Genomic DNA, 27,694 nt, shown 5'->3' on the forward strand with positions numbered 1-27,694 from the left:
GTCTCTAGCCTAGAGATGAATGTGATTGCCTTTAAACATAGCCTGTTGGATTAAGTGCTTCTCAGAGCCTGTAGGGATTATTAGTATTAAGCTTGTGTGACCCTGAGAACGTCTTCATGGAATCTCAGTGAAATGTGCTTGATTTGGTTTCTTGCTTGGTCTCTATGATCACTAAGCAACCTTTTATTTTATTTTATTTTATTTATTTATTTTTACCAGTCCTGAGTTTGAGCTCAGGGTCTGAGCACTGTCCTTGGATTTTCTTTCTCAAGGCTAGAGCTCTACCACTTGAGCCTCAGCACCACTTCTGGATTTTTTTCTATGTATGTGGTACCAAGGAATCGAACCTGGGTCTTTGTGCATGCTAGGCAAGCACTCTACCACTAGGCCAAACTCCCAGCCCACTAAGCAACCTTTTAATGAGTGGCTCCCCATGTACTTTTTTCACAGGAAGCGAAATCTTAAGTCTGAAGACTGATTATAAAAAGCTTCTGAGTGACTTCTCATTTTTGGTTAACAAATTAATATAATACTGGGTTTAGAAGGTGGAAAAGAAGGAAGAAAATATATCAGGCTTTTCCTGTTTTGTTGTTGGCTAAAATACGCTTTCTCCTTTTTTTTTCTTCTTCTCAGACCTTTTTTTGATCATTTAACTTAAAGGACTGCTTGGGGGAAGGACTTAAAGAGGTGGTTTCATCATTTTTTTTTTAACCATTTTCTTTTCTAATGTGCTTCCCCTGGTGATTTTCTAAGTGGCTACCATGATATAGTCCTACAGTAATGAAAGTGGGGTTTAGCTTTTCCACATCCTTTTCATCATTTGTACTAGACTGATTTCAACATATTTTTGTTTTTATATTTTCAAGGTGTATATTTTTAGACGAATTGTCAAACATTAAACAGAATTATGTTCAAGTACTTTTTGCAGCAATTAATGAGAAGCACTATTTAGGTCATCCTCTAGCTGGTTTTTTTGTTGTTGTTGTTTTTGTCAGTCTTGGAACTTGAACTCAGGGCCTAGTCACTGTTCTTTGGCTCCACCACTCGAGCCACAGCACCACTTCTGGCTTTTTCTATGTGGTAGCAAGGACTTGAACCTAGCTAGGTCTTTGTGCATGCTAGGCAAGCACTCTTACCATTAGGACAAACTCCCAGACACCTCTAACTGATTTTTTTTTTTTTTCTGCCAGTCCTGGGCTTAAGCTCAGGGCCTGAGCACTGTCCTTGGACTTTCTCAAGGCTAGAGCTCTACCACTTGAGCCTCAGCACCACTTCCGGCTTTTTTCTATGTATGTGGTACCGAGGAATCGAACCCGGGTCTTCATGCATGCTAGGCAAGCACTTTAACCACTAGGCCAAACTCCCAGCCCGATTTTTTTTTTTTTTGCAAAAGGGTACCAGTACCTGACTTTTGCATCCATTTTGAAATGCAGTAGGAAGTATATTAGATTCTCTTTTGAAGATTTCTTAGTATCCCATATACCACTGCAAAATATGATATATTCATTTATTTCCCTTAAAAATCTAGCATAGGATGGGGAGTTTGGCCTAGTGATAGAGTGCTTGCCTAGCATGCACGAAAGCCCTGGTTAGATCCCTCAAATACCACATAGAAAAAGCTGGAAATGGTGCTGTGGCTCAAGTGGTAGAGCTCTGGTCTTGAGAAAGCCTAAGGACTGCTCAGGCCCTGAGTTCAAGGCCCAGGACTGGCAAAAAAAAAAAAAAAGCATGCATCTGTTTCTATGGCATTTGTGCAGATTACATTCTTTTGCAAATGATAATTAGTAAGAGGAGATTAACAGAATCAGCTAACAGGATCTCAAGTCTTTGCAGTGGTTTGTGATATTGTCTGCCTGGCTTGTAATCATATAACAAATAGCTGTTATCCCACAAATGCAGTCACTTTCTTACTTAGTTTTAGCTGGTAGCTTAAGAACATGTGGACTCAGATTCTGTAATTTAATGTCAGTGCCTGGGATGAAGTTTGATTGTTGATGGACCAGAAAAGATGTTAAAGTAGGACTCCTGAATTCTGTAATTGTAGTGGTGACTTAATTTATTGTGAGTTTGAATTTGAATGTTGGTAAGATTCTATTAAGCAGGAAATTGCATAAAGAAAATGAAAAACCAAAGTGGTTTCTAATGTGAAAAGTACTGGTAATTCCTGATTGAAGCTCAGAACATGAATTTGACTTTTAAAGTGAGCCAGAGTTCTTTGGTAAAGGCAGAGAATCTTAGCAGGTATTAGTAATGGATTGTTCCCATTTTAAGAATGTTGAAAATTGATTCAGGATTTTTTTCTTGTGTAAAGAAGATGAAAAGGAACTGAAGAAAGATTATGCTGCAAGTAGGCGTTGGCGTGTAAATGTACATTGTGTTCTTTTGATCTGGTGGCTCATGATAGGTTTAGTTGGTTTCCATGGTTTCATTTCATCTGCAGACTTCTTGTGCTATTTGGAATAAGTGGAAAATAATGCTCTACAGAATCAGTTTTTAAAAAATATTTTCAGCTTTCAGCTAATATTATGATCACTTTATGGTTAATTTTTTTTGTGTATAAGTGAATGATAATGTGACCATAAATTTATGCAGTATCATAAAGTAGATATTATTTAAAAAATTAATACCATGTTATTTGTACCACACAATGTTGAAAATGTTTCTACAGATTTGGTACCTGAAATGATTGAGATTATATGATGCTGTTTTGGAAGCATATATAATTAATAATTGAAGTAGACTCTTTCAGATTTTAGAAACTTCCTCTACCATATAGTATAATTTTCTAAATAACCATATATATATACTTGGATTATGGAATTCAGTATAAAGATCTGTTACTGTATTTGAAGAGTGTTTAGATTTGCTAAGGCAAGGTAAATAATTTGCCCTGTCTTTTTGGTTCCTTTAATCTGTACTCCAATTTTCTTGAACTACTGTTTATACATTTTTTTTGTGTGTGTGTATGTCTGTGTCCCAGTCCTGGATAGTTAACTCAATACCTGGGCCTGGGTGCTGCCTCTGAGGTTTTTTTGGTCAATGCTAGTGCTCTGCCACTTAAGCCACAGCTCCACTTCCAGATTTTTGGTGGTTAATTGGAGATAAGAATGTCATAAACTTTCCTGCCCATGCTGGTTTCAAACTCCTATTTTTAGGTATCGTCCTCCTGACTAGCTAGGATTTACAAGTGTAAGCTAAAAGTCCCAGCTCTTTATATTCCTTTAAAAAAAATCTCTTAAAGATTTATAATTACAGTGTTCACTTATCCACATTATTGGACAACGAATCTCTAGAACTTTGCATTTTGGTTGACTTCCTCTCTAGACCTTTTGAACAACTCCTATCTCTCAGCACCCATAATTTACCTTCTGTTTTCATTGTTCTTATTATTCTATTTATCTCAAGTGATGAACAGTATACACTTCTATTTTCTTATATTTATATATTTCACATAACATAATTTCCTTAAAATTCTTATGTAATATGCAGGAAAATGGATGTGATTGGAGTATATCATACTGAATGAGACAAGCCAATCACAATTCTCCTACCTATGCCTCCTGCTAGCTAGGATTGTACCACTATGCCCAGATTGTCTGTTGAGGTAGCATCTTGCTAACTTCCTACCCGGGATGGTTTCAAACCACCATTCTCTTGATCTCTCCCTGTCTTTCAAGTGGCTTGGGATTACACATGTAAGCTACTGTATCTCACCTTAATTTTCCTTGAATTATTCTTTTATTTCTTTTTTCCACTTCCAGGAGTTTATTTCAGTAAACCATTTTATATGATCAGAGGCATATAGGCATTGTGCCTTACTAATTTATTTGCTTTTAATTTTTATTTTAAATATATAAAGGAGTTATAGTTATATAAGCCAGATAAAGAGTACATTTCTTTTTCTTTGTGAGCAGTGTCACTTCTTCCCTTGTTTTCTCCCAGTTTTTTCCCTCCCGCTCCTTCCCTCCCAGTTATATAGTTCATTTTCAACATGGTGACTGGTGAGTATTAGTTCATTCTTTGTCGTACCATTTCTGGGCTTTCCCTTACCCTTCCCAGATCAGATAAACTTAAATACAAGTCAAAAGATACAATTTTTTAAAGCCCCCTAAAGTTTAAAATTTAAAAACCTCTTATTTTCATTTCTTGGAGTTCATTTCAATAAGCATCATTTTGTATGAGTGTTCTTTGATTTCTGTCCCTCCCCCTCCTCCCCTCTGTCTCTATCTCTATCTCTATCTCTCTATCTCCAGCCCTGGGACTTGAACTCAGGGCCTGGGCCCTGTCCTTGGGTTTTCTCAAGGCCAATCAATGTTCTACCACTTGAACCACAGCACCACTATCAGCTTTCTGTGTATGTGGTACCTAGGAATCAAACCCAGCTTCATGCATGCTAGGTGAGCACTCTTATCACTAGGCCATGCTCCAGTCCCCTACTCTGTCTCTCTTTTATGACATCTTAATATTTCTTGGTTAAATTCTGTTCAAGAATAGAAATACTACTGAGGATGTGGCTCAACCAGTTTGATCACTTTGAAATCTCTTAAGTTCATTTCCAAGTACTGCAAAGATAAATTGATTGATAGAAAGATAGATAACTAGAGAGATAAACATCCTATTTTTTTTTGCCAGTCCTGGGCCTTGAACTTTGGGCCTGAGCACTGTCCTTGCCCTTTCTCAAAGGTAGAACCCTATCACTTGAACCACAGCACCATTTCTAGCTTTTTTCTATATATGTGGTACTGAGGAATCAGAACCTGGGTCTTTATGAGTGCTAAGCTACCACTCCAGCCACTAGGTCAAACTCCCAGCCCACCATCCTATTTTTTAAATTATTTTTTATTGTAATATATAGAGGGGTTACATTTATATTTGCCAGATAGTAGGTGCATTACTTCTCACACATTGATACCCCTTCTCATGTTTTTGTCCCCATTCCCCTCCCCCATCCCCTTCCAATCACCTTGTTTTCCCTCCTTCCCTATTTTTAAGCACATTGACAATTTAAAAATACATACTTTTGTGTCTTCTTGATTTGCTTCCTTCAGTTTGGTTTTATTCTGTTTATTACTGTGACTTTTATATAAAACCATTTTCTTAGGTATCAGATTATATCCATGACTGATTGTTCATGTTAAAGTGTATTAGTCACTTGAAAACTGACTAGTAACTCCAAGAACTGGTAGACACCTAACAGATATAGGATATCAATCTGTTCAAGTGAGTCAGATTTCCCAAAGAAGAATCCTTTTGTTCTCTATAGGAAAAATATAGGAGTCACAAGAACTTGTTACTGAAAGGAAATGGAGATCTCAGTCTTTAGTATTTATATATTACTCATTTAGTTTTGAGGATGTTACTTGTACCTCCAATTCTGTCTGTTTCTCCTCAAATTATAATCTCCTTTTCTAGCCAGAAAAGAGAACTCTTCTAAAGTGGGGACATCTTTAGTACCTTTGCCCCCATTTTACCATTCAAATTATATAGTAGGACAGACAGAAGTTGCAGTCTAATGAAGTTTTAGATGGGATAACAATGCTCTCTCTTCCTGAGTCTTCTTATTGAGGAAATATCTATGATTATTTTTCAGCATTCATTGAAGCATTCATTCTTGTTCCTGTTTGAAACTATCTTCAAGGGTATGCTTATGCTTAAATGTGTTCATGAGAGATTTGTAGTAGTTTTTCTACTAGCTAAGCTTCTTTGATGCTCATAATCAAAAAGCAAATATGTTCATAGCAAATAAAATAGTCTTTATGTTGGATGCTGGGAATATGTCTAACATTATTATTAGCTTAGACAAGTGTGTTGTGTATGTTTCATTTTCTGTTTATTAGCAGAAAACATCTGTTAGCTTGAAGCTTTCCTTTGAAGAAAGACTTTCAAATAACTGTGGCTTCAATCAAAACTTAATTTATAGTTTTATTTAAAAAATAATAAAGTTTTACTCCAAGGGCTGTTTGGTATACATATTTCACTACTTCGTGCTTTTAGACTGAATCTTTGAGCTTTGTGATTTCTTGGTAAAACATGGAAAGGATGGCATTAGGGTTGTGTTTACTTTTTTAAAGTTAGATGTTAGAACTATAGAAAATCCTCTGGATGCAGCTGGTCACAACACTGAATATCTTTTGAAAATATGAAAATGAGGGCCAGGAGTTTGGCCTAGTGGTAGCGTGCTTGCCTAGCATGCACGAAGACCAGGGTTTGATTCCTCAGTACCACATACATAGAAAAAAAGCTGGAAATGGTGCTATGGCTCAAGTGGTAGGGCTCTAACCTTGAGAAAGCCCAAGGACAGTGCTCAGGCCCTGAGTTTAAGCCCCAGGACTGGCAAAAAGAAAAAAAAATGTAAAAAAATAATAGGCTCCACACACTTGCCTACCCCTGGTCTTGCTTTAAAACCACTAGCACACTTTTATATTTGGATATAGCAATAGCTAAGATCTTGTTAAGCAATAACTTCTTGAATTATTGGATTTCCTTAGTTCCAGGATCATTACATAGAAATTTAACTTGTTTCAAAGCAAGATTATACATGCTTCTGCATAGCAATAGCTAAGATCTTGTTAAGCAATAATTTCTTGAATTATTGGATTTCTTTAGTTCCAGGATCATTATATAGAAATTTATCTTGTTTCAAAGCAAGATTATACATGCTTCTGCCAGGGGTTCTGACTATAAAATGACTCACTTGGCAGAGATCAAAAGGATCATAGTTTGAGGTTACTTGGACAAATATTTAATGTTACCCCATATCCGTAAATAAACTTGATGTGGTGGTATATACCAGTAATCTCAGCTACATGGGAAGTATAGGTAGGAAAATTGTTGCCCTAGTCCAGAAAAATAAGTTAATACCTTATCCAAAAAGTAATAAAAACAAAACAAGGCTTCTAGTGTAGCTCAAATCTACAGTGTCTCTGTCGCAAGTACAGAGCCCTATGTTCAAATTACAGGCAGTAGATTGATTGGTCAGCCAATCTGTTTGTCTGTGTCTATCTGCCTTATCAATCTGCTTGCCTGTATGTGTACACACATATAGTTTTGTACTCATTTATAAAATCAGTCTGAAAATGTCCTCTTTAAAATTCATTTCATATTTTTGCATTATTTTTTCTCAATTTGCCTTCTATTGTAGTTACTGAAGAAATAGGAACTTGCTCTTAACTTTTCCTTGTTCTAATGGTGAACACTGTCTGGGAGTTTTGTAAAACATTACTGAGTAAATGACAGTCTACTGACAGAATCTGCTTATGAAGAAGGATTTTTCTCTCTACTTTCAGATCTGGCATCCCATTTGGGAGCTTTCTTTACATAGAATAGATCCATTGATTCCCCATCTTTCTGGAAGATCCATCATCTTCCTCCACTTTTGACCCCACTAAGTACAATATGCCTTTCAAATCAGATCAAGGAAGTAGACAAATGTCTGCCATTGTGCTGTGCTTTATATAGATATAGCTTCCTGTGTAAAGGAGAGGAAGCAAAGGTAAGAATGCAGTTCCTTAAAGGAAAGAAATCTAAGGAAAAATCAATCATAATTCTTGAATGCAAATTTGTTTCTTTGTCCTTTGAGGCAACATTTTAATCAAACCCCACACCATGAGTTATTTAAGTAATCCCATAGCCCCATAAAACTAGCAGACTGAGAGGAATTAGGAATCATGGAAAGAACCATGATTATTTGCATTACTATATGAGAAAGGAAAAGGGATAGACTCTTTCATCCAGTGCCCTGTAGCCAGAAAGTGCTTCTCGGGTAATTAGGAATAGCTCTTTTTAAAGTGCTGAAAGTCAACCCTTGGGTCCCTTCCTTCCTTCCCTTCCTCCCTCTCTCCCATCTCTCTCTCTCCCCCCTTTCCTTCTCCCCTCTTCTCCCTCTCCCCCCTCCTCTCTCTCTCTCTTTTCTCTCTCTCCTTTCCTTCCTTCCTTTCTTTTTTGTGGGGAGAGGGGTGGCAGTTCTGAGGCTTGAACTTTCAGTCTGGGCACTGCTTTTTTGCTCTAGGCAAGTGTACTACCACTTGAGTTACAAGCTACACTTCTGGCTTTTTGATAATTAATTGGAATTTAATAGTCATAGAAGACTTTTCTACTAAGATTAGCTTTGAACCACCATCCTCAGATCTCAGCCTCCTAAGTAGCTAGGAATACGGGTGTGAGCTACTGGTGCTCAACCATGCCTCATTCTTTTTTATTGTTTTCCCTTATTGGAACTTAATAGAGAGAACTTATGCTTATTCTTATAAATAGAGGGATACAATATTCTTTTCTGTGTATGATTTGGGATGCTCTTTTTTTAACTTTTAATTTTTTTATCTATTGAAAAAGTGATGAGTAAGGGAATTACAGTTTCATAATAAGGTAATGAGTACATTTGTTATTATACACTGTTACCCCATCTCTCATTTTCTCCCATTTACCCCTCCTTGCTCCTTTCTCCTCCAAGTTGTAAGGTTCATATCAACCTAGTGTCAAGTGGATATCAGTGTTGCATTAGTTCATCCTTTATCCTGATGTTTCTGTGCTTTTCTTCCATAGATCAAATAATCTTTTTTTTTTTTTTTTTGCCAATCTTGGGACTGAACTCAGGGCTTGAGCACTGTCCTTGGGCTTTCTTCAAGACTAGTGCTCTACCACTTGAGCCACAGCACCACTTCTGGATTTTCTATGTATGTGGTACAGAGGATTCATAACTGGGTCTTTGTGCATGCTAAGCAAGCACTCTACCACTAGGCCAAACCCCTGGCCCAGATCGAATAATCTTATACACAGATATAGAAAACTGAGAGAAAAGAGAAAACATAATTACATAGGGGCCGGGAGTTTGACGTAGTGGTAGAGTGCTTGCCTAGCATGCATGAAGACCCAGGTTCGATTCCTTGGTACCACATGCATAGGAAAAAAAAGCTGGAAGTGGTGCTGAGGCTCAGGTGGTAGAGCTCTAGCCTTGAGAAAGTCCAAGAACAAGGCTCAGGCCCTGAGCTCAAGCCCAGGACTGGCAAAAAAAAACCAAAAACATAATTACATCCAAGATATATTAAGAATCTGTTGTTTCTGGATCTTGGAGTTCATGTTGATTACGTTGATATGCTAGTGCTCTACCACTTGAGCCAAGCACCACTTGCTGTGTTCTGGAGATAAGAGCCTCATGGCCTTTTGTGTCCAGACTGGCTTTGAACTGTGATCCTCAGATCTTAGACTCCTAAGTTGCTAGGATTACAGGCATGATCCACTGGTCCCCTGGCATGCTTCATTCTTTTAATCAGACTGTGCCCAGCTCATGTGAAGTAGTTTAGCCACCTTCCTTTCATGCCCTTATGTTGCCCGCACTTCCCAGATTTCATAAGACCTGTGATAAGTGACTCACACTATTGCCTGAATAGTCTATTTTAAGGATCATATTCACTGTAGAAATGCAGGATAAAATCATAAACCCTAGTGGGAGTAAAAGGGAGGAGTCTTCTTTGAAATGCCTCTGATATAACTGAACTATAAGTGACTATAGTGATGTCAGAGTACGTGTGCCCCTTATTGTAAGAGCATATTAAAATTTTAAAGTAGCTTTTTATGTTTATTTGTAAATAGCAACTATGTCAGCAAAAAGAAAATAATAACATTAAACAGGAAAAATTAATATTTAAAATTGCTCTAGAAATTTTACTTTGCTAATTTTTTAGACAGGATAAAAAATTTACTTGGGCCATACACTGATGGCTCACACTTGTAATTCTAGCTACTCACTCAGGAGGCTGAGATCTGAGGATTGCAGTTCAAAACAGGAAAGTTGGTGAGACTTTTATCCCCAATAAACGACAAAAAGAGAAACAACAACAAAACCACCACCAGAAGTAGAGCTTTGGCTTAAGTGGTAGCATGATAGTCTTGAGCAAAAGCAGCTCAGGAAACGTGCCTAGGCCCTGAGTTAAAGCTACAGAATCAGCACGCGTTCTCTCTCTCTCTCTCTCTCTCTCTCTCTCTCTCTCTCTCTCTCTCTCTCTCTCTCTCTCTCTCTCTCTGTAGGTTTTTAATGTTAGAGGAAAATGGAGGTCGGGAAAATGTAGTTATATAGTCATTCACTTGGATATAAATAAAATGTAATTGCTTTTTAAGAACCAAAAGATGGTTGAATTATAGGTAAAGAGGGCTGGGATGTGTATTATATTCGATTCTGGATTAAATAATTAGTAAAGGCTAAATTCTTGTGTGTGGGTTTTTGTTTTTTTGTTGTTTTTGGTCCTCATGGGACTTGAACTCTGGGCCTGGGCCCTGTCTCTGAGCTCTTCAGCTCAAGGCTACCACCCTACCCCTTGAGCCACAGCACCACTTCCGGTTTTTTGGTGGTTAATTGGAGATAAAGAGTCTCATGGACTTCAGTGCTGGACTGGCTTTGAACTGAGATCCTCAGATCTTAGCCTCTTGAGTAGCTAGGTTTACAGGTGTGAGTCACTGGCCCCCAGCTTTTTTTGTTTTTAAAGTAAGGTTCTTACTCTTATTTGGTATATAATCAATATTATGATAATGTTGTGTTGCAAGCTTGCAGTCTCATTTTGTACTTTTTTCAAACAGAATAATTTTAATTTGTGATTTATCTCTTCATTGTGTTTTTGACAAGAAAATGGAAATATGGTAGCTTTATGAATTTTCTTAGTGTTGAATTCAGCTCTTTCAGGGTTAACTGAAGGAGTTTGTGACACTGCACCCTTTTCTGTCTTTGGGGATCAGCTTTTGTATTAGGGCAGCCATTTTGGCAGGAGCATTGCTGATAGTCATGCAGGCTTGAATCCATTTGGCTTCAAAATGAAAAATAATGAAATTATGAAAAAAGGAAGCTATCATCTAGTTATGAAAGTATGTTTTCAAGCATTTGTGCAATGTCCTACTTTGTGACTTATATGCTTTCTGTATCTTGAGCAGTTCTTGCCCTTAATTAACTAGCATACACAGAAGAGTGACAGTGGGAAGGAAGTTTTGTACCAGTGGCCAGAAACAACAAAAGTGAGTTTCATTTGGCACTGGTGGTTCACAATTATTATCCTAGCTACTCAGTAGGCTAAGATCTGAGAATCACAGTTTGAAGCCAGCCTGGGCAGGAAATTCTTTATGAAATTCTTATTTCCAGTATACTACCAAAAGCCAGAAGTAGAGTTGTGGCTCAAGAGGTGAGCTAACCTTGAGAAAAAGAAGTCCAAGGACAGCATCCAGGTCTGGTACCAAAGTCAAAACCAAATACAAAAATCCAACAACTCTGTTTCTCTGCCCTCCTGCCTGTTTAACTCTGGTTATAGAGCCATCTCTAGTATAGTGATTGTTGGCATCTGTCTGATGAGACTTTCACTGTAAATGGGTCTTCATTCTAAATGAATGCTGCTATAAAATAACATTAAATATTTGTATTGCTCAACTTGACTACAAAACGTTAATATGAAAATTTCATATACTGGAGTTGACCAAATTAATGTTGAATGTATGTTTTTTATACAGTATGATATGTATTTTCTTCTGCTTTTCTGACAGATATGTTGAAGTACTTAAAAAATAAAAACAAATAATGTTTTCTTGGGTTAGCATGCTTCTCACTATTTCTGTTACTGCAAGTTGGATAGAGGTAGATTTCTCTCTTCAGAAGTAATTTGATCAGAAAGTTTTCATTTTGCCAGGACAGGTTAACTGAGCCCAGATGCAAGCCTAGCCAGGAAACAAGACCCAGTCTCTAAAAACAATGAACAAAAGCCAGGGCTGCAGGTCCTGGAGTTCAAATCCCAGTACTGTTAACAACAACAAAAATAAATAAATAGTAGTTTTCATTTTATATATTCCACATGATTCATGGAGGTTAGACACAGCTAATTTAAGCAATGAGATATACATAAAGCAAGCAATGGTTTGTTTAGATTTTGAATTTTGTCAGAATTCACTTACTTACTTTTCTTAAAAACATCTTTCCCATTTCATTGAGGCAGATTTGGAAGTCAGACCAGAAACTTCAGGCTCTACTACGATGGAAAGCACTTTGTTGGGGAGAAACGCTTTGAGTCTATCCACGATCTGGTGACTGATGGCTTGATTACTCTCTATATTGAAACCAAGGCAGCAGAATACATTGCCAAGATGACGATAAACCCAATTTATGAGCACGTAGGATACACAACTTTAAACAGAGAGCCAGCATACAAAAAACATATGGCAATCGTGAAAGAGACAAATGATGAGAGAGATGCTACAGGCCAGGATGGGGTATCTGAGAAAAGGGTAAGCTACCATGAAACCACACTGTATTTTTTTTCTGTTTGGGGACTTCTTCAGAGAGCTATTATTGCCACAATTCATTTCTCAACACGTTATTTAAAAATTGAATGCCTTTTTCATAATTCTAGTTTTTGTAGTGGTAAGCTTTGCATACATTATTTGTTAAAATATGTCAGGCCTTTTAAAAAATTTTTTTATTACTGCATTTCTTCCTGTTTTTATCAGTTTTAGTTTGGAAAAGTATTCCCTAGTAAGAACATTCAGGAGTTTTATTCAGAAGCATAAGTTACAATCAGGATTAGATAGCAGCTAATATAAGAAATGGAGGGGTGACATTACCTTTTTTTTTTTTTCCTTAAAGGTAATTCATTGTATAAGTAGTTCTGTGCGTGCTCTCTCTCTCTCTCTCTCTCTCTCTCTCTCTCTCTCTCTCTCTCTCTCTCTCTCTCCTCTCTCCTCTCTCCTCTCTCTCTCTCTCTCTCTCTCTCTCTCTCTCTCTCTCTCTCTCTCTCTCTCTCTCTCTCTCTCTCTCTCTCTCTCTCTCCTCTCGTGGGTCATGGGGCTTGAATTTGGCCTAGGCACTGTCCCTGAGCTCTTCAGCTCCACATCTGGTCTTTTTGTGCCTGGCTGCTTTGAGCCTTGATCTCAGCCTCCAGAGTAGCTAGGATTACAGGTGTGAACACCACGCCTGGCTTCTCTTTTTGATGGTTGTGGGGGCTTGAACTCAGGGCCTGGGTGATCAAGGGTAGTGGTCTACCACAGTGTCACTTCGAGTTTCTGAGTGGTTAATTGGAGATAAGAGTTTCATGGGAACTTCTTTGCCTGGCCTGGCTTCAAACTACGATCCTCAGATCTCAGCCTCTTGAGTAGCTAGGATTACAAGTGGGAGCCACCAGCTCCTGGCTGTAGTTCTGTTCTTTAGCAAGTTTATTTTTAATGCATATGACTTAATTTAGTCTGTTAAATGTTAACTATTTGGGGAAATCGACCTTGAGTACAAAGGAGGATCTTAAGAGAGATCTTAAGAAGTAATTTGAGCAGAAAGTTTTCCTTTTAAATTTTAATTCAAGTTTTTAGTTGTCATGTTTTAATTAAAATGTCTTTCAGATAAATGGTTCTAATTCTTTGGCATTAAGAATATTTTACCTTTGAAAAGGGAAGGGGGAAAACAAGAGGAAGGGAGGGGGTGGGGGAGGGAAATGGGGACCAAAACATGAGAAGGGGTATAAATGTTTGTGAAATAATGCACCTTCTATCTGGCGAATATAACTGTAACCCTTCTATTAATTACAATAAAAAAAGAATATTTTACCTTTGAAATTTTCATCACTTTCCTCACATTCCTTTTTCCCCAGAGAATGAGAAAATTTTCTTAGGTTTCATGTTGTATGAAATGTAGTTATGGGAGTTTTATGTATTCTAATTAGAATTTTGTGAATTTGCTTATTATTTCAAGAATTTTGGTTGCTAGATTAAATGCAATAGAGTTTAAATTTGGATTCTGTCAACAAATAGATTTGTTTACAAGTTGCTTAATTTCTTTGTTTTGATCATGTTACTTGTAAAGTTGCAGTAACCAGTTGTGAGGATTAGATGTCTGTTTGTGTAAAACACTTGGAGTGCTTGGCCCTCAGTCTGAGCTGCATGATTATCATTGGAGTCACATTACCTCAAGGCAGCTTCCTCAAAGCTGTGGAATAAGTGAAAATTTAGAATGTTTATTGTCCAGCCCAAATTCTAGTTTCTTACTGATTGTACTTAGATTAGTGTGTTTTATGGTTACAGAGAAGCCAAATGGTTTAAATTATAGACTGTAGAAATTTGTTTTGTAGGAAAAAGTTTTTCATATTATATTGATCTGGAGCCACAAGTCTTGGAAATAGGCTGGTTTGAAAATGGCAAATGCATGTTATGTTTAGTAGTGTTGTTTGTACCATCTCATTCCGATTTTCTCACTGATGCTTGATCTTTCCATCCAAAGCATTTTTTAATTATTTTTTTATTTTTTTCATCCAAAGCATTTTTAAATGCTTGTACTTTTGACATATTCTATGCCCATGTGCTGTAATATTCTATATCAAGGGGCTGCTGGAAATGTGGCTTAGTGGTAGAGCGCCTGTCTACCATGCATGAAGCCCTGGGTTTGATTCCTCAGTACCACATTAACAGAAAAGGCCAGAAGTGGCACTCGACTTAAATGGTAGAGTGCTAGCCTTGAGTATGAGAAGCTCAGGGACAGTGCCCAGGTCCTGAGTTCAAGCCCAAGGACTGACAATAAACAAACAAACAAACAAACAAAACATACCTCTTTAAAAATATTCTATTCTGGGGCTGGGAGCTTAGCCTCGTGGCAGAGTGCTCACGCAGCATGAACAAAGCCCTGGGTTCATTTCCTTCATACCACATACTCAAAAAAAGCCAGAAGTGGTGCTGTGGCTCAAGTGGCAGAGCACTAGCCTTGAGCAAAAAATATTCCAAGGACAGGGCCCAGGCCCTGAGTTCAAGCCCCAGGACTGGCAAAAAAAAATATTCTGTGACAACATTAACTAAATATTTAAGTCTTTCAAAATTGATCACTTAATGATAACCTATATGAATGTTTCGTGAATACACTTTTCTATTCCTAAGTACTTGAGCAAGACATTTAGCTATATAATACTAAGTGAGCTATTTAACTTAACAGAACCTTGCTTGTCCCTCCTCTAGAGTAGAACTGATACTCAAAAAGGCAGAAGGCTGACTAGATAACACCTGAAGGACTCTTCTCATGCAGGGAGACATGATTGCTTTTGTATCCTGGCAACACTATATGTTACATTCCCTGCATTGTCCTATGCTCAGGGCCAGTGGTAACCACAGTGAAATAGTTGTCGCTGGGAACTATCCTCCAGCAATGCATTGTTAAAGATCATATTTTCAACTTTTTTAGAAACTGCATGCATCTTAAATTTAGTTGGCTTAAAAATCTCACTCAAAAATAGATTTATTTTATTTACAGGTGTCATCCAACAGGACAGGGATGATGACCTGTTCAACAGCTTGAAACATTGATTCCCTGTCACAGTGGATGACATTTGTAAGTAAAAACAATCATGTTTGATATAAAATATCTGTTAACATGGGAATGGTTTAATAATATTTTAAATAGATCCGTAATAGCTAAAGTACCTCTTGTCTATGATGCCTGTACTTCAGAGACAAAAAGTATCGGCCTTATAGGTGTTTGTACACTTAGAGAAGATGCTGATAATTATAATTAAGAGTTAGGCACTTGTGCTGCTAGAAGAATGGATTTTAAATGTCCTGTTGGGTCAACTTCTTTGTTCCTTTGAGATTCTACTTCTCTGCTATTAGAACATCATTGGACTAGATGATCTTTAAGATGTGGTTCTTATAGTCTGTGATTCAAGGAATATGTTAAAGGAGCAAATACCCTTGTAGAGCACTAAAATCAAAATATGTTTTTAGTTTATCCTCAAACCAATTTTATTAGCTAGTCTGTCTAGATTCACATTTCTTCATATGAGCTCAGTTTTCTACAAAACTTGAATCACACATACTTACCTCAAAACATTCAATACTCTGATAGATTGGATAAATCTTTTGACTGGATAAATCTTAAAAGCTTGTTTCTTGTAGGTGCTCAGTATTGAAGTTTAAACTCAGGGCCTCTCACTTGTTCGGCAAACATTGTACCACTTGAAACAAATACCTTGCCACATATCCCTTATTTGCTTTATTAATTTTTTTTATGAGATCTTGTCCCCCCCTCAGGCGCAGCCTCAGACCATAAACCTCCACACTACACTTCTTACATAATTGGGATCACAAGCATGAGCTCACCATTCCCTACCCTAAATGATTACTCTTTTTCTATAGTCCTTTACTAATGCCCTAATGTGACCATGCTTCTCCAACAGGGCTCCCCAACTTATTTGAATTACCCTGTTGAGAACATTTTTGGAAAACAGTGTTTCATGAAAACTACTCTAGAAATTTTTGTAGAAGGTAATTTCTTAAGGTCTTTGTTCATAATTGACACAAATTTCTACATGTGTGTGTTTTGCAAGTTCTGCATCTTAAATTTTTGTGAATGGTCCATTAGGTGATTCATTGCCATAACGCCTTTTTTTTTTTTTTTTTTGCCACAAAGAGTTAAACTCTGAATTCCTTGTCCCTAGGAAATCTGGTGGCCTGTTGTGAGAAAGCAATTTCTTTCCAGGTGATAGCTATACCATTTTTCTTGTGTGATGTTTGTTTATTAAACTTGAAGTATCAGTTGGAAACTTTACAAACTTTAAAACATTGTGCCAGTAGCTTATGTCTATAATAATAGCTACTTGGGGGCAGTAATTGTGAGGATCACAGTTTGATGACAGCCCAGTCATGAACTTGAGACCATTTTCTCAATAGCTAGATATAGTAGCAGTAACATGTGTCTATTATCCTAGCTAGATGAAACTTATACGTAGGTAAGTTGTGACCCAAACCAACCAAGTATACACAAAAGAACCTATTTTTTTATTGACAAAGACAAGAAGGGTTGGATTGAAGTAGGATGCCTACCTAGCAAGCATAGGCCCCATATTTAATCTCCAGAAAAAAATTAAAGCATTGTGATGCAGTTAATTGTGAAACTGGAGCATGTTGGGAAGCCAGACTTCCTTCTTGTTTAAAATGGCTTAACTTAGCAGACTAGACTGGCCAAGAGCCCAGCTTTCTTAGTCCTTTTTATTTATCTTGGAATTGATTTGAATGGTTTCTTGTTTCATGCAGTGAATATACTAAGTTTACCTCAAAAGATACTGAACTAATAGTTGTAATAATTATTTCATACTTACTAAATCATATAATTTTAAATCTTCCCCCAAAATATGCTTATCTAAAATTGCTTAACTTAGCAGTCTGACTGGCCAAGGGCCCAGCTTTATTAGTTAGTTCTTCTTATTTATCTTGGAACTGGATTTAAATGGTTTAGTAAATATAATAAGTTTACCTCAAAATATACGGAACCACTAGTTTTAATAGTAGTTTCATACTTAATAATCATACAAGTTAAATCTTCCCCAAAATATGCTATGGAAAATATCTTATATAAGTGTGAACAATGCAGACTGTCAAATCAAATATGTAATTTGCATTTTATAAACCACACTGAGCTAGGACTGTGAATCTAGGCAGAATGTCTTTCACTTTGGATTAGTCATCTAAATTTAACCATTACACTTGTAAAGATGCCTAGATGGCAGGGATGTACAAAATGAGTGTTTCCATTTTATGGAACTTCAGCAAGCTAAATAATATGTGCATGTATGTATAAAGCATTTTTTCTGTAAGTTTGTAGTGAATGTAATGTTTGGCATATTTTTATAATTTATTTTTAAAGAATTTGCTTTGCATTTAAATTCACATTTTGGAAGACTTCTTTGGAATCTTTAGCTTACATGCATATTGAACTTTGCAGTTTAAATGTAATTGAGGCCTACCATACATTGCCACAATGACTGGAATTCTTTGGATATCTCTATAAAACGGAACACCAAAATGGTCATGAGCAATCTGGTTGTTATTGGCTTAGTCTCTCACATAGTAGCTATTATTTTTTTTCACTTTGTTTTGGACATATGTAGCATCTTATACATCTCCACATTATCTTAATGGAAAAAGGGAGGCGTGAAGCAGTACATACAAACTATGGTCATGATTTTGAACCTTCACCCTCTTTTGAACTTCTCTTTTTGGACCTTCCTTGTTTGTGCTTCAGCTCTTCATATTCTTTCTTAGCCTTTCCTTTATATGTCTTTACTGTACCTTAGTAAATATTGGGATCAGAGGTTAAATAGACCCTTCAAGAACTTTGAAATGTACATAGACTCACTTACTTGTATCTAAAAGCCAGTTTTGTAAATAAATTATGAGTACAACTACAATTTCTGTATACTACATGTAACAGTACATTTGATAACTGTATATGTCCTGCTGAAGAAACCAGAGATTGTTTTTTTTATGGCTAATCAATGTTTGCCAGTTATATAAATAAAATTTATGTATAAATAAAATTTGTACATGCTCCTACCTTCCTAATTCTAAATGTGCTCCAGTATCTAATAAGGAGTGTATGGATGCCATTGAATTTGAATGACATTCTATAATGTGATCTTCCTTGAGAATGGAAGGTGCTACATGAAGCAATATTGGACTGTGAGATCAGAGAAACTCAGATGCCCATTTATTAGTCCAAGTACTAATTAAAAACAGCTGGTTCAGTTTTCTCTTTAATCTTATTATCATTGTTGTTGTTATTATTATTGTTTGCCGGTCCTGGGTCTTGAACTCAGGGCCTGGGCGCTATCCCTGAGCTTCTTATTCAAGGCTACTACTCTACTACTTGAGCCACTTCCAGATTTTTTTGAGTAGTTTATTGGAAATAAGAGTCTCACAGACTTTCCTGCCTAGGCTGGCTTTGAACCATGACCCTCAGATCCCAGCCTCCTGAGTGGCTAGAACAACAGGTGTGAGCCACGAATGTTCAGCTTTTAAAAATATTTTTGATTGTTAGCTGGGTGCTAATGGCTTACACCTGTGGAGGTGAGAGCTAATGCACCTCTTCAGAGATGTGTCTAAAGAAGACAAGATGACAAGTTATACTACACCAAGTTCAGAGCTACTACTCAAGTGTTGGAAACTTATAGACTTCATGTAGAATCCAATGCTGTAATTATTAAAGAAAGTCCCATTAGGATCTGGGGCATTTTATGTGAGTCTCCTCTGTCCTTCCATCTTATCACCCACAGAAAGGATTAGTAATTGAAAGGCACTAGGGAAAACCAGATGGAAAGAAGAAGATGGAAGATAAACACATCAGTTCCTTTTCAGAGAACCAAGCCAAATTCAAAACAGAAAACCAAATTGTAATTTTCTAAACCAGCTGCAGTTTGGGGATATTTTCTGTATCAGGGCCAATGAAAAATAAAATTAATCTTAAATTACTGATTTGAAGATGGGAAAAGAAGCTATTAGAAATCTTTCACAGTTGCTGTTTCAGGGTCATTTTGGTAGAGAAATATGACGAGTGGCAAAATTCACTTTGCTTGTCTTATTCAGATCAGAATCTTCTCTTGTAGCTTTTAGGAATATAGCACTGATTTATGATACAAAGCATGTTGAGATCACTGAGCTTAATCTGACTTTGCTTCTTCTTCACATATGTTAAACAATTCTGAAAGATTAGCTCTGTGATTGCAATAAATCCCTATAATAATCCCAAGCTCAATGTGCTTTTTTTTCTTCATCATAGTTCCCTTTTTTATTTGGATTTAATTATTTTTACTCCTAATATTAAGACTTCAGAGTTACCAGACAATTGTAGCCAAGCCCTGGAACTTTTACTTACTCAAGTGATGCAAATTTCCTTTTTTTTATTTGGCCTCACAAATTCATTCTTAAACTCCATTAAGACCTCTTTCAAGTTACTAGAACTGGTCAAAAATGCTGAAACCTGAAACATTACATTGCAATAATTGATTATTTCAACAAGAAATTGTAGACATCCCCCCATCGCTCGCGTACGTGCTCTCTCTCTCGCGCTCTCTCTCGCTCTCTCTCGCTCTTTCTCTCTCTCTGTTTGTCTGTCTGTCTCCCCCCCCCCTTTCCCTGCCACTCCTTGGACTTGAACTCGGGGCTTGTGCATTGTCCCCGAGCCTCTTTGCGCTAAAGTCTAGCACTCTACCACTTGAGCCACAGTGCCACTTCTGGCTTTTTCTGAGTTGGAGACAGCCCAGGCTGGCTTCAAACCGCAATCCTCAGAACTTCTGAATAGCTAGGATTACAGGTGTGAGCCAGTAGTGCCTGGCTTGTGGATCTCTTGTTATATGTGTTCTCAGCCCCCTGTTGGTCCACAATGTTGGTTTCATCCAACTATCCAACAGTAGTTTTTATGAAATCCATCTTTATCCTTTTTCCTTGTCTTTATTCCCTAAACAGCACAACCTAATAACTATTTACATAGAATTTACATTGCATTATATGTTGTAAGTAATCTCTTATGCTGGAAGTTACAACTAGATCATGCACCAATATTCTTTTAGGCAAGGGACTTGAGCATGCATGGATTTTTTTTAATATTCATTGGGAGCATAGAATCAGTCTCCCAGCTATATCAAGGGACATCTATACTATTACACTATTTTTACTGTGGTTCGTTACCTGACTGAATCAGCCCAATTTCCTTAGTTTCTAAAACCATTCACAATAAATTCACTAAATCCTGTAAGTTTGCTGATGGCTCACATTAATTAAATTTACATCTCATCCAACTTAATCATTGTCTTGATAACTTTTAAGTTATTGTGGCTTATTTGTCGACAATCTTTGATTAAAAAGGTCACCTATAGTACAATTCTACTCCCAAATCAAAGGCCTTTAGAGAAGCTGCAAACCGTTTAGCACCTTCTTAAGAGATTTGCATCTTCTTTCCTTTCGCCCACTCAGCAAGGAAGGGATCCTTGCTCTGACTATAGTTTACTTATTACCTTTGAAATGGTTTGGGGCTGTAACCAGGAATCTTAATGAGTTCTGTTTTAATTTGTAACAGTGTAACTTTACAAATAAACCTATATCCTCATGTTTAAGAATTTCTTAAAAGCTATCTTTTATTGAGATATAAATTATGTAAGGTGCACACATGAATAGTTGGATGAGTTTTAACGTTTATAGCCCTGCGACCACTGCTTCAATCAAAATATATAACATTGAATTACCCCCAGAAAGTTCTCTCTTGCTTCTTTGTAGAAAATCCCACCCTACTTTTGCCTCATGTAACTTGTGATGGGGTTTCTATCAGGATATTTATTTTTAGATGTTGATGTGACGCTAATGTCTCACATTCACTGCATGCTTTTTATTATAAAACACATCTGATATCTCAGACTTTAGCATGTAAAATTTCTCAGATCATCATTTAGGAAAATAGGAGAGCAAAGGAACACGATGTGTTTGGCAGTGGTTTTATTAGGGATGGTAGCTTGTTTAAGGTTCCCGTCTCAAGGACTCCTAAGCCAAATGTAAATTGAAGTAGATGGTAAGGAAGTGTTCCTCCTCCGCTGTCACTCGTGGTCAGTTGAGGGGAATGTACCTCTGTAGCTCTTAACTGTGAACTACAACAGTGGCACCAGGCAGCACCATGAAGAATTCCATTCCTGTTTTTTTCTCCAGTCTCAAAGTCTCATTTCTTTCCTAGGAACAACAGCAATAAGAACTGCTATATACAAGATGAGCAGGGGGGAGAGAGGAGGGGAGAGAGAGGAGGGGAGAGGGAAATGGGGACCATGTCATGAGAAAGGGTATCAATGTTTGTGAAGTTATGTGCCTTCTATCTGGTAAATATAACGTAACCCTTCTATTAATCACAATAAAAAAGAAACAAACAAAGAAAGAACTGCTATATAAAGAAGATACCTGTATCACAGTGTGAATTACACATAAATGTGCGAAGCAGACAGTAATTCAAATAAGCATATTAAACAGTAGTATATTTCATAGAATAAGATATCAGATTTTCAAGCTTTTATAATTGAGCCCTATAAAATTATTAATATTCATTTATGTACTAAGAAAATTATTGGTAACTACGATTTATAATATAAAGCATAGCACATTATTCAAGACAAGTTTGTACACTTTGGCATTTTCAACAGTTGACTTGAATTCAAGTTGACCACTTCAGATTTTTATCATTTCATCTGAATGCTTGTTATTAGCATTTTACTGTGAATATTCTTTTTTTATTGTTTCATTTTATTTTAATGTTAGGAAGTTTTTTTTAATATTTTTTATTGTATTTAATAAAAGGGTTACATGATATTTGCCAGATAGAAGGTGCATTAATTCACGTACATTGATACCCTTCCACATGTCTTGGTTTTGTATGCCTTTTGTTTGTTTTTTGTTTTGTGACAAAATACTTGAATTAATTTAAGAAAATCATTTTGGTTCTACATTTTGAAGATCCTTTCATTTAGCCTCATCCTATATGGCCTTATGAATCTAGCTTTTGAGCTTTTATAGTCCTCTGCTAGGAGTGTTCTAGGTTTGTACTAATTATTACAAATGAGGGAAACCAAGAGCTTTGTATTATGTGATTATTGTTCTTAATGTACTATGTTATTTCTCTTCTCTTGTTTTGCCCTTTGTTAAATCTCATATTGTTACTGTATCTGACTTTGTTACCTGGCATATTGTATATACATTTATTTGTTTATTTGAAATAGCATAGGGAAGGGGAGGAAACAAGAAGATTGGGACCACGTTGTGGGGGAGGGAAATGGGGACAAAAACATGAGAGGGGGTGTCAGTGTGTGAGAAGTGATGTACCCTCTGTCTAGTGAATGTAACTGTGACCCCTCTATACATTACAATATCTTAACAATGATTTAAGACATCTGGATGGCACCTACAAGAAATTACTATTCAAAAATAAAGCAGAAAGTCAACTGGCTCTTGTGAGCAAGAAGGAAAGTTCAAATGAAGCCTGATGCAATTTCTGCCTTTTAATGACATTTCAATGTGAGAACTATCTGTTTGCTAATCTCTCCCTCCACCAAAGCCAGAAAAAGGAAGACAGTTTACACTAACCAAGCAACTAAAGATCTGAGGTTGGTAAAGTTAAATGCTATTTAAAGCTACCTAGGCAATCAAGACCAGGGATTTACTACCCCTTGCCACTATTTTGGTGGCAAAATGCCGCCACTAATAGCAACTGATAGTGAACAGGGATATACATGGACCCAAGAGGGTGTCTCCAAACTTCTGAGAATGTACCTACGACTGTCAGTGTCAACACATTTTTAATTACTACTGAGAAAAAAAAATGGCGCTCTAAGAGGATGTGTTGTATTTGTTTTTAAGTTTATTTATCTAAGTTAAGCAGAGGCTTACATGCCCAAAGGAGGCCTCTGAAAATGCTTTCCCACCTGAGGCCTGACTCTACTAGCAAGCTACATTATCAAGATTAACAGGTTATCAAGGTTAACAGGTTTAGTTTATTCTAGTGTTACTTTAGACTAATTTCAATTACTGTATATTCCTGACAACTTAGTCTCATAAGAGCCAGTTGACTTTCTGCTTTATTTTCAAATAGTGATTTCTTGTAGGTGTCATCCAGATGTCTCAAATCATTGTTAAGATATTGAGTGAGACACAGTAAAAACAAGGAATCTACTGATTCTTCTACATGAAGAAGAGCATCTAAATTATGGATTGTTCAAGTTCTCTATTAATTTCATTAGGATCCTTTGAACTAACAAGAATCTCATAAAATGAAGTATTATGTATAAGATATAAAGCATTTATTTTAGAAAATGCCCTAAAGCAAACTATTTTTCCATCGTTATCTTGATGGAAAACAGTCAGTATACACAAAGTAGACAAATTCATGTCTGGCTGTGAAATAGACAATTCATGTACATATGAATTATGCTCCTATTTATCTTTCTTCTGGCATAATTGTTTGAGGAAGGTTAATATTTTCCTGTTAGGCCACAGTTGCCATTTCCACATAATAAAGTATGTATGAATCTCTCCATGCTTCCTTCTGTGACTCAACATCAGATTGAGGCTTATGCTGAATATTTTAAATAAATTTCAACCCAAATATTCTAATCAAACTACAGTTCCTTTTTCTTCCCTTGCAGTATATTGAAACAGCTTTTTTTTACGACTTAAATTTGATTACATCTGTAGCACATTCTTTTAAAATAATCAAATCACTTAAATTTCATCCCAGTCTAACCAACAGAAGTCAGTGGAGGAGTGAGAAAACTAAAAATACAAGTGTTAGCTTTATTTTGTGACTTTGGGGTGCCTGTGTTAAATTGGTCAGGGCAAAATGTTTGCTGAAGTGCACTAACTTTAAGTAACCTTATGTGGCAGTTTGAAATCTAAAAATATTCCTGATAGTATCAACCTGATTCTACTTTTTAGTCGTGTTTTTTATATGCATATTACAACTAAAATCTCTTTGAAAAAGCTAGAATATTTATGATTTATGAATTTTGTACCAGATGTAATGCTCACCTTATTGATGAATGCTTCACCTTCTTCATTGTTGCAGAACAGTAATAGCAAAAACTTAGTGAAAACAAAAAGTCAAAATGGTGGTACAGTCCTCTAGTGGCCTATAGGTAGTAGAATGGAGAGGAGGTTCCTGTTTTGGTCGGTTTCAGCTATTCTTTAAGAAGGCTGGCTGTGATGATCACCACATAACCATCACCACTACTGACCAGGTATTGGGAAGGATAAGACTATCATCTTTCATTTTATTTTCCAAAGCTGTGTTGTTTCCAGTAATCAGAACTATAAAGCGCTTCTCTCTGAGGATTTACTAATGAATAAATATAGTAGCCCCTTGTTGTCCATAGGTATAGTATTCAGTTCTAAAAAGACGATTACTGAGGAAAAACCTCAAATATGCCTAGATTTTGAAATGCAACCAAGCTGTGTGTTGCTCCATTTCTCTTCCTTGCCATGGTGGGGATCAGTGTAGAGTTTTAAAAGTTTGCTTAAGAGTGAGGTGCTGAGGGGAAAAATGAGGGGAGGAGGGGGAGGGAAATGGGGACAAAAACATAAGAAGGGATACCAATATGTGAGAAGTAATGCACCCTCTATAAATGTAACCCCTCTGTACATTGAAATAAAAAAAAAAGAATGAGGTATTGGTTGCTTCCACCTATAATCCTTGCTACTTAGGAGGCTCAAATCTGAGGATTGACATTTAAAGCCAACTGATGAAACAAACTCCATGGGACTTACCTCCAGTTAACCACCAAAAAGCTGGAAGTGGAGCTGTGGCTCAAGTGGTAGAGTGCCAGACTGGAGCACAAAAGTTCAGGGATAGCACCTAGGCCTAGACAAAAAGAGAAGCTCCCTCCAAGTTTCTTCTGAAGAGTTTATGATTGTTCTGGTATTTCTTAAAAGAAGGAATATTATGGATGTTCTCTGTTTGCATTAGGTTTTAAAATGTGTGTTTACATAGTATGGAGTCTATCAGGGCTGAGGTTTGAGTAGATAGCTTTCAGCAGTAGTACTGAAGCATAGTATATTTTAAAATATTATATTTAAAAATTAATACATTGATGTACCTTACTGTTACTGTTCTGGTGAATATTATGTGGGTTCTTTGGTGGACATTGTGTTAATGGTAAGGAGCTGTGTAATGAAGACTGAGTTAGGAATTATAATATGACTGTTGTAGTAACATAAAAATTTAAAGCCCTGGCAGAATGTATGAGTTCCTTGTGCAACATAAAAATTTATCCCGTCATAACTTACAAGATTTTAAAGTTCTAAAAATAAAAGTCTAGTGTTCAACCGAAAGTGCTTTTGGAAACTTTAAGTGATTGTTGCATCTGGTAGATACTATAAATTCAAATATAGTAAAATACCTAGTGATGTGAGAGGTGTTCAAGTATTAATGATGGAAGAATTCATTATGGTGGTAATTTTTCAAAAGTACATGTTATCTGTAGGTAATATGAAAGTCTGATGGTCAAGAGGAAAGACAGAATTTGAAGACATAGAAATCTGAATTTAAGCCCTATTTTTTATTTCTTGTCCTTTAGCCAAGATACTTAATGTCTCCAAGCTTCTATTTCTTCATCTATAAAATAGAAATTATATCCATCTTACCAATTTCACAACTAAACTGCAACGTATTTCTACTCATTCATTGTCACACTGATGTCAGTAGAAACTGCAATATTGTTGTTAAGTATCTTGGAGTATATTTCATTCTTAACTCTAATGAATTAAAAGTAGTCACGAGGAGGTGAACATAAGAATAACGTGAACCAATGTCACAGGATGAGGCTAAGCAAAATGAACTCTAGGATATGGAAACAAGAGTTTTATCTTTGTGATTGTTCTAAATGTACTATGTGAAGTTACTTATTTTCTCTTTTTTCCCCTCAAGATTACTATATCTGACTTTGTTATCTGGTATATTGTATATATTTATTTGAAATAGGGAAGGGGGAAAACAAGGTGATTGGGAGGGGGTGGCAGGGAAGGAAAGGGGGACAGAAACATGAGAAGGGGTGTCAAGGTTTGAGAAGTAATACACCCATTACCTGAAGAATGTAACTGTAACCCTTCTATATATTATCTCAATGATAAAATACAATAAAGAAGAAGAAAAGGAGGAGGAGGAGGAGGAAGAAGAAAAGTAGAGGAAGAAGAAAGAGAAGAAGGAGGAGGAAGAGGAAGAATGTGAGCTGAGTGCTGGTGGCTCATGACTTTAATCCTAGCTACTCAGGAGGCAGAAATCTGAGGATCACGGTTCAAAGCCAGCCCAGCACAAAAGTCCAGTTAACCACCAGAAAACTGGAAGTGGCGCTGTGGCTCAAGTGGTAGAGTGCTAGATTTGAGCTGAAGAACTCAGGGTCCAGTGCCCAGTCCCAGAGTTCAAGCCCCATGACCGACAAAAAAAAAGACTATATTTATATGTATACAAATATATATGTGTGTGTGTGTATATACATATATGTATATATGTATACACACATATATTACATATATATATGTAATGAGCTTTATTTGTTTGAAACCATCATTATGGGTAATCTTCATATTATTTCTTCATTTTTGGAGATTTAAGAAAAGCTATGTTGTTTATATCTCAGTTTCAATAGTCTATAGAAATTATAAGATTTTGATAAACGACAGTCAGAACCTTAAGTACACAAGAGTTAATCTAGTGATGCTACTCCCCCAGCCCTGAGGCCCTGCCAGGGAGGGTGATGTTGAAGTGCATACTGACTCAGTATTGTGCTGATGAATCTGTGCTCTCCTTGCAGTGGTATGCAGGAAGGGGTGGATGATTTGCATGAGGTCTTTCCAATTTTCTGGAGAATATTCTCATGACTATAAGTAAGTCCTATGTTCAGTAGTTAGAGATTTATTCCTTTGGCTTAAGTCCTGGTCATGCATTAAATACAGACTAAGTACAAAAGAAAACTTATATCTTAGTGTGAATAATTTGTTAAGGCCCTCTCAGGTGAACAGCATTTGATGGTATTACTTTAGCACATGAGCATGCAAGTTCTTGCCAGGACAAGCTAAAGTAAAAATTACAGAATAATAATATCCTCAATGCAGCTGAAGTTTACATGATAGAGGACATTGTCCTTGGGTCTTTAGTCTACTTCATAGTCACATATAATCCAGACTTCACTTTAATCCATTTATACATATGTAAACAAAGGCCTTCATTTGTTTTGGGGTTTTTGTGTGTGTTTGGGGGTTGGTGTCCATCTTGGGGCTTGAATTCAGGGCCTGGTTGCTATATCTCAGCTTTTTTGCTCAAGACTAGTGCTCTACCACCTGAGCCACAGATGCACTTCCAGCTTTTTTTGACAGTTAGTTGGAGATAAGAGTCTCATAAACTTTCCTG

At 36.7% G+C, this 27,694-nt stretch overlaps 1 protein-coding gene across 2 annotated transcripts in view; it reads left to right on the top strand.

Moving 5' to 3' along the window:
- Chn1 (chimerin 1) overlaps positions 1–27,694 on the top strand; it is a 137,810-nt gene that overhangs the window by 65,191 nt on the left and 44,925 nt on the right. For both annotated transcript variants that reach the window (XM_090342602.1, XM_090342603.1), the window contains exon 6: positions 11,964–12,252. In XM_090342602.1, coding sequence (XP_090198728.1) covers positions 11,964–12,252 — 289 coding nt within the window. The remainder of the gene's footprint in view (positions 1–11,963; positions 12,253–27,694) is intronic.

Source organism: Megascapheus bottae, chromosome 12 (genome assembly GCF_031878675.1).
Source record: "Megascapheus bottae isolate mThoBot1 chromosome 12, mThoBot2.hap1, whole genome shotgun sequence".
Lineage (NCBI taxonomy): Eukaryota > Metazoa > Chordata > Mammalia > Rodentia > Geomyidae > Megascapheus > Megascapheus bottae.